The 14,531-nt window shown below is 42.2% G+C and overlaps 1 protein-coding gene and 1 pseudogene across 1 annotated transcript; both read right to left on the bottom strand.

The window, feature by feature from the left end:
• LOC125158882 (olfactory receptor-like protein OLF4) lies at positions 1-829 on the bottom strand. Its single transcript, XM_047846398.1, is given in 2 exon segments — positions 1-54; positions 56-829. Coding segments are annotated over 2 exon segments (828 nt in total).
• A 7,018-nt stretch (positions 830-7,847) lies between these two features.
• LOC125160341 (olfactory receptor 7A17-like) lies at positions 7,848-8,842 on the bottom strand (annotated as a pseudogene).
• Positions 8,843-14,531: the final 5,689 nt, after the last annotated feature.

Raw genomic sequence — 14,531 nt, 5'->3', positions numbered from 1 at the left:
TCACCGAGGCTGTGGCACTTGAGTGGGAGCTCTGGGTAGAAGCAGAGCTGAGGTACACTCCTAGGCTGGTAGAATAAAATAAGGAGACAACCGACAGGTGAGACGCACAGGTGGAAAATGCCTTATACTTGCCCTGAGCTGATGAGATCCCACAGATGGAGGAAACTATCTTAGAGTACGAGTAAAGGATCCCGGCCAACGAAGCACCACCCAGCAGCATAGCTGCAAGATACATCACCAAGTTATTAATAAAGGTGTCAGGACAGGCAAGTTGGATCATCTGATTGAGTTCACAGAAAAAGTGGGAGATTTCCAAGGTTGTACAGAAGGACAGCCCCAACACCATTAAGGTTTGTAACAAGGAATTCAGGACACACATGATCCAGGACACCAGAACCAGCAGTCCACAGAGCCGGGGATTCATGATGACCATGTAGTGTAGGGGGTGACAGACGGCCACAAAGCGGTCATAGGCCATCACTGTCAGAAGAAAGATGTCTAATCCTGCAAAGAGCAGGAAAAAATACATCTGTGTGATGCAGTTCTCATAGGTTATGTGTTTGCTCTGTGTCTGGATGTTCCAAAGCATCTTTGGGACGGTGGTGGTGGTGAAGCAGATGTCTACAAAGGACAGGTTGGCCAGGAAGAAGTACATGGGGGTGTGGAGGCAGGAGTCAGAGCTGATGGCCAGGAGGATGAGCAGGTTCCCAAACACTGTGATCAGGTACATGGAGAGGAAAAGCCCAAATATGAGGGGCTGCAGTTTTGGTCTCTCTGAAAATCCCAGAAGAAAAAAATCTGAAATTTGTGTTTCATTTCCTGGATTCATGTGCTGGAGGTGACTACCAGGGAACAACAACAAAAAAATAACATGACTGATTTTCTCAATAATGAACATTGCAAATATCATTGAAATGCTACAATTCTTATTTTGCATTCAAAAGTGAATATCCATCGTTTCTGTATGGAACTTGTCCCCTCTCAGCATCTCCTTGCCAGCTCTGAATAGGTATTCACTTCCCACACTTAACATTTTCCCCAAGTGCTCATATTTTCTATACTTTTAATGAGGAATTCTGTCACCCATTTGAGGAATAACCTTGAGCACTGACTAACCTTCACACAAAGCATATAAGTGTCTAGAAACAAAAGCCTGGAGGGTTCAGTGATGGAGAAAGGGGATAAGCAAATAAAGACCAGATAAAATATGGAGGTGACAGGTGCCGTGAGGAAAAACAAAGCCTGTGTAAAGGGAAGCGTGGATGGAGGGATGGCTCTTCCTGGTTGTTTGGGCACACTGGCACACATGTAAACAGAGCCCTCGAGGAGACAGGAGACACGAGGTCCTCTGGGGAAGAGCGTGCCCATCGGAGGGAACTATGAGTGCGACAGCTCTGAGGAAAGACGTGGGTTTTTCTAAATTAATATTTTAAAGCATGAGGGTGGTCGACACACCAGGTCACGTTAGTTTGGGGGGCGCCACACAGTGATTCAACAAGTGTCAACATCACGCCCTGCTCACCAGGCATGGAGCTGCCATCTGTCACCACACAGCCTGTGACAGCATCACTGACTGTATTCCCTCCGCTGGGCCTTTACCTCCTCTGAGTCTCCCCTTCCTGAACATGGAAGGAATTCCTTAACCGGAAGCCAGTGTCTCCCACTCCCCTTCACCATCCTGCCTTTTGTTGTTTGCATATTGTGTTAAAGACCCAGGCTCAAAAGAAAGCCAGTGTGTCCAGGGGAAGGAGCCAGAGGAAGACTGATGAGAGGTGGTGGCAGGGAATGTTGAGGAATGAGGTGGCCTCCCGGACACTGATGAAACTTCCCGGCACAAGGAACCCCTCCTTCACCCCTCCCTGGAGAATGAACCCCCAATTCCATACCTTCCAACACTTGGCTTGCCTCCCCTGAACGACCCACCAGCTTTACACTCACACCGCCTCACCCCTTCGATCTCACACACACCGAGCCTGAGTTGTAGCTTCTCTGGAAGGCCCAGCTCAGGTCTCGGAGCCTCTACACCCCTGCTTCCCTCTGCTTGGAGTCACCCCCTGGTCCGTTTGGAGTTTTTCACCTCTTCTCTATCCTGAAAGTCCTATCTCCTCTTTCTGAAGCAAGGAGTCCTCTCCCTCATGAGTCTTCGTGGGTATAGTTCCTTTTAATATTCTCACAGCCTATTAAATAGTCTATTAAATAGTCTATTAAATAGCTTCCAGCTACCAATCTCTCTGAACCTTTCCCGAAATACCTGCTGAGCTCTGAGCCTCACCTGGATGGGGTCTGTGAGAGGAACGTCTCCAGGTGGAAGTCTGAATTCCTTCCTGTTGGTTGATGATCGAGAGTGAAGCTGTATTCCCAGAACAGGAAGGAGTGAAGCATTCAAGCCAGGCTGAAGAATCCAAATGCAAAAACCACGTCTCCTCCAGCTTCGGGTTAACCATGTCTGGATCTGCAGCAGAGGAAATATTTATAGCTCCTTATGTTTGCTGTATCTGTTCTCTGCACCAACTCCTTAGACACGTTTCCCATTATTACTCCAACCCCTGAGCCCATCTCCCCATGGGAACATATCTGGACAGCATGGAATTTTTCCTGTAGATTCTCTGTTCCCAAGATACAGGTTAGAATTCAGGCATATCCGATTTTTATTACTCCTCCTCGAACTTTCCTGGCTTCCAGAGCTCTAACATTGAAACTTTTCACAGACCTGAGTGAAAGTTTTTTTCCAAATCTATGGCTCAGGAACCTGTGTTGACTATGACCCTTGGTTCTTTAAAACATGGGTTGTGATCAAAACCACACTCAGGTATCACCTCACGCCAGTCAGAGTGGCCAAAATGAACAAATCAGGAGACTATAGATGCTGGAGATGATGTGGAGAAACGGGAACCCTCTTGCACTGTTGGTGGGAATGCAAATTGGTGCAGCCGCTCTGGAAAGCAGTGTGGAGGTTCCTCAGAAAATTAAAAATAGACCTACCCTATGACCCAGCAATAGCACTGCTAGGAATTTATCCAAGGGATACAGGAGCACTGATGCATAGGGCCACTTGTACCCCAATGTTCATAGCAGCACTCTCAACAATAGCCAAATTATGGAAAGAGCCTAAATGTCCATCAACTGATGAATGGATAAAGAAATTGTGGTTTATATACACAATGGAATATTACGTGGCAATGAGAAAAAATGAAATATGGCCTTTTGTAGCAACGTGGATGGAACTGGAGAGTGTGATGCTAAGTGACATAAGCCATACAGAGAAAGATAGATACCATATGGTTTCACTCTTATGTGGATCCTGAGAAACTTAACAGGAACCCATGGGGGAGGGGAAGGAAAAAAAAAAGAGGTTAGAATGGGAGAGAGCCAAAGCATAAGAGACTGTTAAAAACTGAGAACAAACTGAGGGTTGATGGGGGGTGGGAGGGAGGAGAGGGTGGGTGATGGGTATTGAGGAGGGCACCTTTTGGGATGAGCACTGGGTGTTGTATGGAAACCAATTTGACAATAAATTTCATAAAAAATAAATAAATAAAAAAAATAAAAGCACACACAAAAAAATAAAATAAATAAAACATGGGTTGTGGTGGGAACACAACTCCTGATAGTCTAGAAAATACCTATTCCCTCTCCACCAAGCAAAGATGTGCTCATTTGCTGGAAAACCATGGGTACAATAATCCTTGGATTCATAATTCTTTTGACAAATCAACTAGGAGTTTTGTATTTTTAATACAGGTTAAAAGTTGACATTTATAAAACATTTCGTAATTCTAGGTGTATTACAAAGCTGTAGTCATCAAGACAGTATGGTACTGACACAGAAACAGACACACAGATCAATGAAACACAATAGAGAACCCAGAAATGGACCCACAATGATACGGGCAATCTTCACCAAGCAGGAAAGAATATCCAATGGAAAAAAGGCGGTCTCTTCAAAAATGATGCTGGAAAATTGGGTGGCAACAGGCAACGTCAGCTGGATCACTTGCTTACACCATACACAAAAATAAATTCAAAATTCCAAAAGACCTAAACGTGAGGCAGGAAACCATCAAAATCCTGGAGGAGAACACAGGTAGCTATTTCTTTGGCCTCGGATTTAGCAACTTCTTATTAGACATGTTGCAGGAGGCAAGGGAAGCAAAAGCAAACATGAACTATTGGACCTTCACCAAAGTAAAAATCTTCTGCACAGTGAAGAAAACAAGCAAGAGAATTGAAAGGCTGCACAAAGAATGGGAGAAGATGTTTGTGAATGACACATCAGATAAATATTCGTGTGTGTGTGTGTGTGTGTGTGTGTTCCACATTTTCCTTATCCATTCATTTATTGATAGACACTTAGGTTGCTTCTATATCTTGTCTGTTGTAAAGAATGCTGCAATAAACCTAGGGGTGCGTATATCTTTTCAATTTAGCATTTTTGTTTTCTTTGGAAACAGTAGTGGAATTCTTGGATCGTAAGGTAGTCCTATTTTTAAATTTTGAGGCCCCTCCACACCGTTTTCCACAGTGGCTGCACCAGTTTGCATTCCGACCCAAAGTGTGCAAGGTACCTTTTTCTCCACATTGTCACTGGCATTTGTTGTTTGTTGTGGTTTTGATTTTAGCCATTCCGACATGTGTGAGTTGGTATCTCAATTGTGGTTTTGATTTACATTTCCTTGATGATGAGAAATGCTGAGCATATTTTCATTTGTCTGTTGGCCATCTGGATGTCTCCTTTATTTTTTTTATTTTTTATTTATTTTTTATCTTTTTTAAAAAATTTTTTAACGTTTTTTATTTATTTTTGAGACAGAGAGAGACAGAGCATGAACGGGGGAGGGGCAGAGAGAGAGGGAGACACAGAATCGGAAGCAGGCTCCATGCTCTGAGCTATCAGCCCAGAGCCTGACGCGGGGCTCGAACCCACGGACCGCGAGATGGTGACCTGAGCTGAAGTCGGACGCTTAACCGACTGAGCCACCCAGGCGCCCCTGGATGTCTCCTTTAGAGAAATGTCTATTCAGATTCTCTGCCCATTGTTTTTTGTTGCTGTTTAGTTGTATGAGTTATTTACATTTCTTTTTACTTTTATTTATTTATTTTTTATTCAACCAAGTTAGTTAACATATAGTGTAATAATGATTTCAGGAATAGAATTTAATGATTCATCACTTACATCTAACACCCAGTGCTTATCACCAGTGGCCTCCTTAATACCCATCACCCATCTAGCCCATTCCTGCAGCCACCTCCCCTCCAGTAACCATCAGTTCTTTTCTGTCTTGAAGAGTCTTCTATGGTTTGTCTCCATCTCTGTATCTTATTTTTGCTTACATTTTCCTATGATCATCTGTTTTGTTTCTTAAATGCCACGTCGGAGTGAAATTATATGATATTTGCCTTTTTCTGGCTGACCAGATTTGCTTAGCATAATACACTCTAGTTCCATCCATGTTGCAAATGGCAAGATTTGATTCTTATGGATCACTGAGTAATATTCCAGTGTGTGTGTGTGTGTGTGTGTGTGTGTGTGTGTGTGTGTATACCACTTCTTCCTTATAAGTTCATCAGTCAATGGACATTTGGGCTCTTTCCATTCTTTGTGGATTGATGATAGTGCTGCTATCAATATTGGAGTACACGTGACCCTTTGATCACCACTCCTGTGTCCCTTGGCTAAATAGCTAGTAGTGCAATTGCTGCCCCGTAGGGTAGTTCCATTTTTTTTTTTTGGTGGAACCTCCATACTGTTTTCAGAGTGGCTACACCGGTTTGCATTCCCAAATGGAGTGCAAAAGGGTTCCACTTTTCTGCATCCTTGCCAACATCTGTTGTTTCCTGAGTTGTTAAATTTTAGCCATTCTCACAGGTGTGAGGTGGTAACTCATTGTGGTTTTGATTTATAGTTTCCTTATGAGAGATGTTGAGCATCTTTTCGTGTGTCTATTAGCCATCTGAATGTTTTTTTTGGAAAAGTGTCTACTCATTTCTTTTGCCAATGCTTCACTGGATGGTTTGGTTTTTTGAGTGTTGAATTTGATAAGTTATTTGTAGATTTTTGATATTAACCTTTTATCTGATATGTTATTTGCACATATCTTCTCCCATTCCTTCAGTTGCCTTGTAGTTTTACTGATTATTTCCTTCACTGTGCAGAAGCTTTTTATCTTGATGAGATCCCAAAAGTTCATTTTTGCTTTTATTTCCCTTGCCTCTGGAGACATGTCAAGTAAGAGGTTGCTGTGGCTGAGGTCAAGGAAGTTGTTGCCTGTTTTCTCCTCTAGGATTTTGATGGAGTTTAGGTCTTTCAGCCATTTGAGTTTATTCTTGTGTATGGTGTAAGAAAGTGGTCCAGGTTCATTCTTCTGTATGTTGAGGTCCAGTTTTCCCAACACCATTTGCTGAAGAGACTGTCTTTTTTCCATTGGGTATTATTTCCTGTTTTGTCAAAGATTAGTTGGCCATACGTTTGTGGGTCCATTTCTGTGTGTTTTATTCTGTTCCATTGGTCGGTTTGTCTGTTCTTGTGCCAATACCATACCGTCTTGATGATTACAGCTTTGAAATACATCTTGAAGTCCAGAATTGTGATGCATCCAGCTTTGGTTTTCTTCTCAGAATTGTTTTGGCTTTTCTGGGTCCATACAGATTTTAGCATTATTTGTTCTAGATCTGTGAAGAATCCTGGGGTATTTTGATGGAGATTGCATTACATATGTAGATTGCTTTGGGTAGGATCAATATTTTAACAATATTTGCTCTTCCAATCCATGAACGTGGAATGTTTTTCCATTTCTTTTGTTCTTCTTCAATTTCTTTCATAAGCTTTCTATAGTTTTCAGTGTATAGATTTTTTACCTCTTTGGTTAGGTTTATTCCTAGGTATCTTGGGGTGTTTTGGTGCAACTGTAAATGGGATCAATTCTTTGATATCTCTTTCTGCTGCTTCATTATTGGTGTATAGAAATGCAACCTATTTCTGTACATGGATTTTATAACCTGTGACTTGATCGAATTCATGTATCAGCTCTAGCCATTTTTTTGGTGGAGTCAGGTTTTCCATGTAGAGTATCATGTGATCTGCAAAGAGGGAAAGTTTGACTTCTTCTTTGCCAAACTGGATGCCTTTTCTTTTTGTTGTCTGAATCCTGAGGCTAGACTTTCAAGTACTATTGAACTATAGTGGTGAGAGTGGCATGCCTGTCATGTTCATGATCTTAGGAAAGCACTCCATTTTTCCTCATTGAGGATGATATTATCTGTGGGACTTTCATATATGGCTTTTATGATGTTAAAGCATGTTCCTTCTATCCCTACGTCCTTGAGTATTGTTATCATAAAGAGACTCTTAACAATAGAGAACAAACTGAGGGTTGCTGGAAGGGAGGTGGGTGAGGGGATGGACTAAATGGGTGAGAGGCATTAAGAAGGGTGCTTGTGATGGGAACTGGGTAAGTGAAGAATCACTAAACTATACTACTGAAACCAATTCTACATTATATGCTAACTATGTAAATTTAAATAAAATCTTGGAAAGAAATAAAATAAAATCCAACTTGCCCATTGTAAGATGCAGAAATGTACAGGCATCTGTGATCCAACATTTGGGAAAACATGGGAATGTATGAGGGTGGACGAAGGAGAAACCGTATATCAGACAGATCAGAAGCTTAATAAAGTGAGTTATTGAAATGTATGGAGAAGTTGAAATCAAACAAATGGGAATTCCAAGAAATAAATAGAGGGGGCAGATTCTACTTCCACAGTCTGATCAAAGAAAAGCAGTTCCTGGCTCTGATGCTTTGAGCCCTGCAATCATGGCATGTCTTCAGCCCCAGGACAATTGGCCTTTACATCACTGGAACCCCAACGATTCTTTTCAGAGCCCTCTTTATGTCTTTGTTCCTCAGGCTGTAGAAGAAGGGGTTCAGCATGGGTGTGACCACGGTGTACATCACCGAGGCTGTGGCACTTGGGTGGGAGCTCTGGGTAGCAGCAGAGCTGAGGTACACTCCTAGGCCAGTACAATAAAATAAGGAGACAACCGAGAGGTGAGACGCACAGGTGGAAAATGCCTTATACTTGCCCTGAGCTGATGAGATCCCACGTATGGAGGAAACTATCTTAGAATAAGAGTAAAGGATCCCAGCTAGGGAAGCACCACCCAACAATCCAGCTGCAAAATACATCAGCATGTCATTAAGAAAGGGATCAGAACAGGCAAGCAGGACCACCTGATTGGTTTCACAGAAAAAGTGGGAGATTTCCACCTCTGTACAGAAGGACAGGCACAACATCATTAAGGTTTGTAATAAGGAGTTCAGGGTGCTCATCATCCAGGACACCAGAACAAGCAGCCCACAGTAGGTGGGTTTCATGATCAGCATGTAGTGCAAGGGTTGACAGATGGCCACGAACCGGTCATAAGCCATCACAGACAGTAGAAAGTTGTCCAATCCAGCAAAGAGTAGGAAAAAATACATCTGTGTGATGCAGCCTGCATAAGTTATGACTTTGCTCTGTGTCTGGATGTTCCAGAGCATCTTCGGGATGGTGGTGGAGGTGAAGCAGATGTCTACAAAGGACAGCTTGGCCAGGAAGAAGTACATGGGGGTGTGGAGGTGGGAGTCAGAGCTGACGGCCAGGAGGATGAGCAGGTTCCCAAACACAGTGATCAGGTACATAGAGAGGAAAAGCCCAAAAGTGAGGAGCTGCAGCTCTGGTTCCTTTGATAGTCCCAGAAGAAAAAATTCTGAAACTTGTGAATCATTTCCTTGTTCCATGGGCGAGAGGGGACTATCAGGGAACAAAAAATAGCATGACCGAGTTTGTCAACAATGAACATTGCAAATATCATTGGAATTCTATAATTTTTATTTTTCTTTCAAAAATTCAATATCCATAGTGTTTTGGATAGAACTTGCCCCCTCTGGGGACTCCCTCATGCCAGCTTTGAATAGGAATTCACATCCCACACTTAGCTTTTTCCCCTAATACTCATGGATTCTATAGTTTTAATGAGAAATTCTGTCACCCATTTGAGGAATAACCTTGAGCACTGACTAATCTCCAGACAAAGAGTACAGGTGTCAAAAAAATAAAAGTCTATAAGGTTCAGTGATGGAGACAGAGGATAAGCAAATGAAAGAGTGGATAAAATATGAGAAGGTGACAGGTGCTATGAAGAAATACAAAGCCTGTGTAAAGGAAAGAACGGGTGAAGATGTTACTTTTTACTGGTTATTCGGGCATACCAAAACACATCTAAACAGAGGCCTCAAGGAGACAGAGGAGACACAAAGTCCTCTGGGGAAAAGTACACCAATCAGAGGGAACGACCAGTGCAGAGGCTCTGAGAAAAGTAATTTTTTTAAATCAATTTTTAAAACCTGAGGGTTGTTGATGCACCATGTTACAGCAGTGTGGGGTGTACAATCCAACAGTTTTACACATCACACCATGCTTACCACACGTGGAGCCGCCATTTGTCACCACACAATGCTCTGATAATATCACTGACTATATTCCCTTTGCTGTGTCTTTTAGTCTTGTGTGTCCTTCGTTCCTTAACTGGAAGCCAGTATCTCCCACTCCCTGTCATCATCTTTCTTTTTGTTGGTTTGTTTGTTGTTTTAAAAGCCAATATTCATTGGTCATTCAATGGTCAACCAAAGCCATTGCGTTGAGGGGAATGACCAAGAGGAAGAGTGGTGACAGATGGTGGCAGGGAATGTTGAGGAACAAGGTGGCCTCCCCGGTACTGATGAAACTTCACGGCACAAGGAATCCCTCCTTCACATAGAGTCCCTTGCACTTTATTGATTTTGTGTCCAAAGAATCTTTGGATAGAAATGGGCCCCCTTCTTATCTTCATGTGTTGGGTAATAATCTGGCATCTGTATATTAAGGGTCACATTATGGAGCTATGGGTTCCAGGACCTCTGCTTTGAAAACCGCTCATGGCACACGACACACACACGCACACACACACGTGTGTGCCCCCTAGTCTCCTAGGACCATGTCACAACCAGACTATTCTCACCTCAAGGCACATTAATTAGGTAAACACTGATACAAGGCAAGCTGTTGACAAGAGATTTTCTTTCCTCTAAAGATGTGAAAATACGTCCAAGTTCCAGTAGTTAAGTCTTCTATGAGCATGTAAACATGGGTCTCCGCATTAATATGAACTTTTCATAGCCAGTGTTTAAAGAAATTAAAATATCATTTTCAAAAACTGAGAGCAAGAAAAGTGGGAAGAAAGATCTATGAGTTGAGGTGGCCCCTAGCAACGGATGAGAATGTGTCTTCTCTTCTGGCAACACCCCAACCCCAGGTACGTCTCCTTCATGCCCAGGATAATGAAGCAGCAAAAAGCAATGTATCTAAACGGAAAAGTTAGGATGTCTAAGTTATCAAGACATCCCGCTAAATAACAAGCAAGGGAAAACCCCCACAATTCTCTAAGGGTAATACACAGAGTACAACAAAAGTGGCGGATTTTAAAAGATTATTTGCTAACAAAACCCCACCTCTTATAAGTGATATAAAATGCAACACCTTCATCATCAGAGACTCGTGTTTTGAATTTTGGATCTACATATGTTTGCTTTTTGAATTTGGAGAACCAAGCAAACTACTCTTTTTTTCATTTAAATTCTATTCAGGTAACATACAGTGCAACATATTGTTTTCAGGAGTAGAATTCAGTGATTCATCACTGAAAACACCCAGTGCTCATCACAGCAATTACCCTCCTTAATCCCCAGCACCCATCTAGCTCATCCCCACCTACCTGCTCCATCAAACCTGAGTTTGCTCTCTACGAGTATGAATCTCCTGTGGTTTGTTTCCCTCTCTTCTCTTCCCCCACCTTCCCAACCAAACTATTGTAAATGCTAATATCCTTCCCCAAATAGTAGGGCTAGAGGTATCTATCCTGCTCAGGTGGTTGGCAGATTTAGAGAACACGCCATAAAGAACTTAGCATAGTTCCCTCAATGGATAATGAGTGCTTCTTACTGATGAGGAGATTTGACCGACTTTTTCTTCTCTCAAAGTCCCCATCACTTCCCCACTTCTGGGGCCCCAGTTATACAGCCCTATTTCAGTTTTCTTCCTCTCTCCACCCATCACAAGCTAGCACCCTTCTAGCCAATATTCCCATTTACCCCCGAGAGATCTGTCTATATTACAATTATGTTACTGTCCACCTTCCTGATTTAATGCTTTCATCTGACCCCCCCTGGAGAATGAACCCCAAATCCATATTTCCAACACTTGGCTTGCCTCTCCTGACTGACCCAACAGCTTTGCACTCATGCTGCCTCACCCACATCAATTCTACCGACACTGAACTTGGGTTGTAGCTTCATCTCAAGCCCCAGTCTCAAGACTCCGAGCCCCTACACACTTGCTTCCCCTCTGGTTGGAATCATCCACTGATCTATTTGGAAGTTTTCACCTCTTCTGTCTTGAAACTCCCATCTCCTCTTTCAGACAGCAAGGAGTCGTCTCCTTCATGCATGTGTGTGTGTGTGTGTGTGTGTGTGTGTGTGTGTTTTGACATTCCCACAAGAAAAAAAAGACTTTCTTTTGTGATAATTTACATGTGGTGTTATCACTGTAATTTTTATTTAATTCCATATATGTTTCCCTGCTAGACTGTGGGTGCCCTGGGCATGTTATACTTACTCCCATCCTTTACCCCAGACATAGTTTGGTTGGGGACAGTAGTAATATGTACATATTGCATGAGCGAATGAGAGATGTGCTCACAGGAGTTGTCAATGAAAGGAGAGAGAACACAAACAGGGAGCTACCAGCACAGGAACAGAGAACCAGGGAGAGGAATGTTTTCCATATTCTGAGACTGGGACCATTTGTGGGGTCAGGGTGTGGTTTGCAAGAATAAACTAGAATAGAAAAACTAAGGCACAGTAGAAAATATCAGAGCACGTCGTACGTGGTCAGGATGCAGACCAATCACTCATGGTTCTCCTTGTTGAGTTACATGTGTGTACGTGTGAGTGTGCAAAAACGTGTTTCCTTTCTTCATATGTCTATCCCTGAGAACATTGTGTCAGATACACATTTATTTCCGCCACTCTGCTTTCTTCATTTAATGTAAGATCCAAATGAGCAGGACCTCACTTCTTTCATTCATTTTTTTTTTTGCTGTTTCATAAAGGTGTGCATTTATATAGTAACACATTTTTAGAAAATGGAATTTATAAAATACAAGGAATAGCAGGGAGAAGAAAACCGGGATAAATAGTGAATTCAAAATAAACTTATTAATTAAAATTGAGTTAAAAAGACTCTTCTGTAGGAGAAGATATAAAATATAATTTCATCACATTAACACACGTCTCAAAATCAAAATGGAATAGGCAAAACCTCAAAAAAGAATAGGAAAACAAGAATTATGATTATAACTGACTTTAAAAATAATGCGGGGGGGCGCCTGGGTGGCTTGGCCGGTTAAGCGTCTGACTTCAGCTCAGGTCATGATCTCACGGTCCGTGAGTTCGAGCCCCGCGTCAGGCTCTGTGCTGACAGCTCAGAGCCTGGAGCCTGTTTCAGATTCTGTGTCTCCCTCTCTCTCTGCCCCTCCCCTGTTCATGCTCTGTCTCTCTCTGTCTCAAAAATAAATAAAAGTTAAAAAAATTTTTAAAAATGCAGGGAGCAGACTATAAAATTATAATTTCATTCTGTACAAACCTAAATGGGGTCACACACATTTGTGAGAAAGATATAAGTTGAATGCAAGAGAAATTCATGTTTCCACAGGACGGCAGAAGGACGATTGCTAGTTTAGAAAATAGATCCAATCACAAAACAAAAGGTAGCAGTGAGGAAGCACAGATGGGAGGTAGGTGGCAATACATACAAAAGGCAGTTTCTGACTACAAGGCACATAGAAAGCAATGGGTGGGGGAGAAAACATGGCCGACTGGTAGATTTGACCAAAGTTTATAAACTCTCACACCACCCAGAAAATATATCTGTACATACATACAAGAATTAAACAGCAAATAGTAAACTTGGCTTAAAATTTGCAAATTTTTTTTGTTTTTTTAAGTTTTTATTTAAATTCTAGTTGGTTAAAATATAGTGTAATATTGGTTTCAGGAGTAGAATTATTTGTGTGAAAAAAATGCAATCAAGAGGAAACAAGAAAATGATTCAGCAGGAGCAACAAACAAAGAAAAGAACACTCAGACTCGATGTAAAAGGCAAAGAAATTACACTAATAATTTACGACAGGGAAAGTAAGTGGCCAATAAACCCCAACATAAATTCGTCCTCCAGGTGATGAAATAAGTGCAAAATAAAACCCTCTAGCATATGCCTGTTCGAGTTTTAAATAAACTTTTTAAGGGACCTAATGGAGAGAAGATTCTGTGAAATGTATGTCTCCAGAACTGCAGTTGCCAGGTCGTGGCTCCCTCCATTGGTCTGGACCTTTCTAAAAGATACAGAATATGCTCCAAAATACCCCATCTTAAAAATATTGTTTAAATTCCCTCACTGCACCTCCTTCCATACCTAATAGTGTATTTTTATATTTCCTTTAACTGAAAACTCTTTGGAAATGTTCAGATTATCCTGGAAGACAGTACCCGGCATTCCCTCGTTAGTCGCATCCAACTGATCTTTTATTCCCACCACTTAATTTTCAACAATAATCCTTACATTGCTAATTTCAGCAGACATTTCCTTTTTTTCGCATCTTAAATAAATTGATTATAAATGAGTGGGTTGGGCACCTGGGTGGCTCAGTCGGTTAAGCGTCCGACGTCAGCTCAGGTCATGATCTCGAAGTTGGTTAGTTCCAACCCCACATAAGACTCTGTGCTGATGGCTCAGAGTCTGGAACCTGCCTCAGATCTATGTCTCCCTCTCTCTCTGGTCCTCCCCCACTACACTCTGCCTCTCTCTCTTTTTCTCTCAAAAGTAAATAAACATTAAAAAAAATGGGAGAGACTGGGTGGCTCAGTACATTGGCTCAGGTCATGATGTCGCAGTTCGTGAGTTCGAGCCCCACGTCAGGCTCTGTGCTGACAGCTCAGAGCCTGGAGTCTGCTTCAGATTCTGGGTCCCCCTCTCTCTGTGCCCCTCCCGCACTCTTACCCTGTCTCCATCTCTCTCTCTCTCTCAAATATAAGTAAACCATAAAAAAATGAAAGAGTTCACCGTGGCAACAAACACAATGATTTTTCCGCTCCGAGACCAGGATGCTTAGGCTGTCAGGTGACCTCAGAGGAAAGCTTTCAGATTCCATTCTCTCGGAACCTTCCCTGGAATACCTGCTGAGTGCTGAGACTCACCTAGATGGGGTCTCTGAGAGGAAGATCTCCAGGTAGAAGTCAGAATTCCTCCCTGTTTGTTGATGATGGAAAGCAAGATCTATTCCCAGAACAGGAAGGAGTGAAGCATTGGTCCCCAAACCAGACTTAAGAATCCAAATGCAAAAACCATGTCTCTTCCGGCTTCGGATTAAACATGTTCTGGATCTGCAGCCGAGGAGA

Source organism: Prionailurus viverrinus, chromosome A2 (assembly GCF_022837055.1).
Source record: "Prionailurus viverrinus isolate Anna chromosome A2, UM_Priviv_1.0, whole genome shotgun sequence".
Classification (NCBI taxonomy): domain Eukaryota; kingdom Metazoa; phylum Chordata; class Mammalia; order Carnivora; family Felidae; genus Prionailurus; species Prionailurus viverrinus.
Note: the sequence above shows the minus strand (reverse complement) of the source record. Positions and strands in the feature narration are given on the sequence as shown.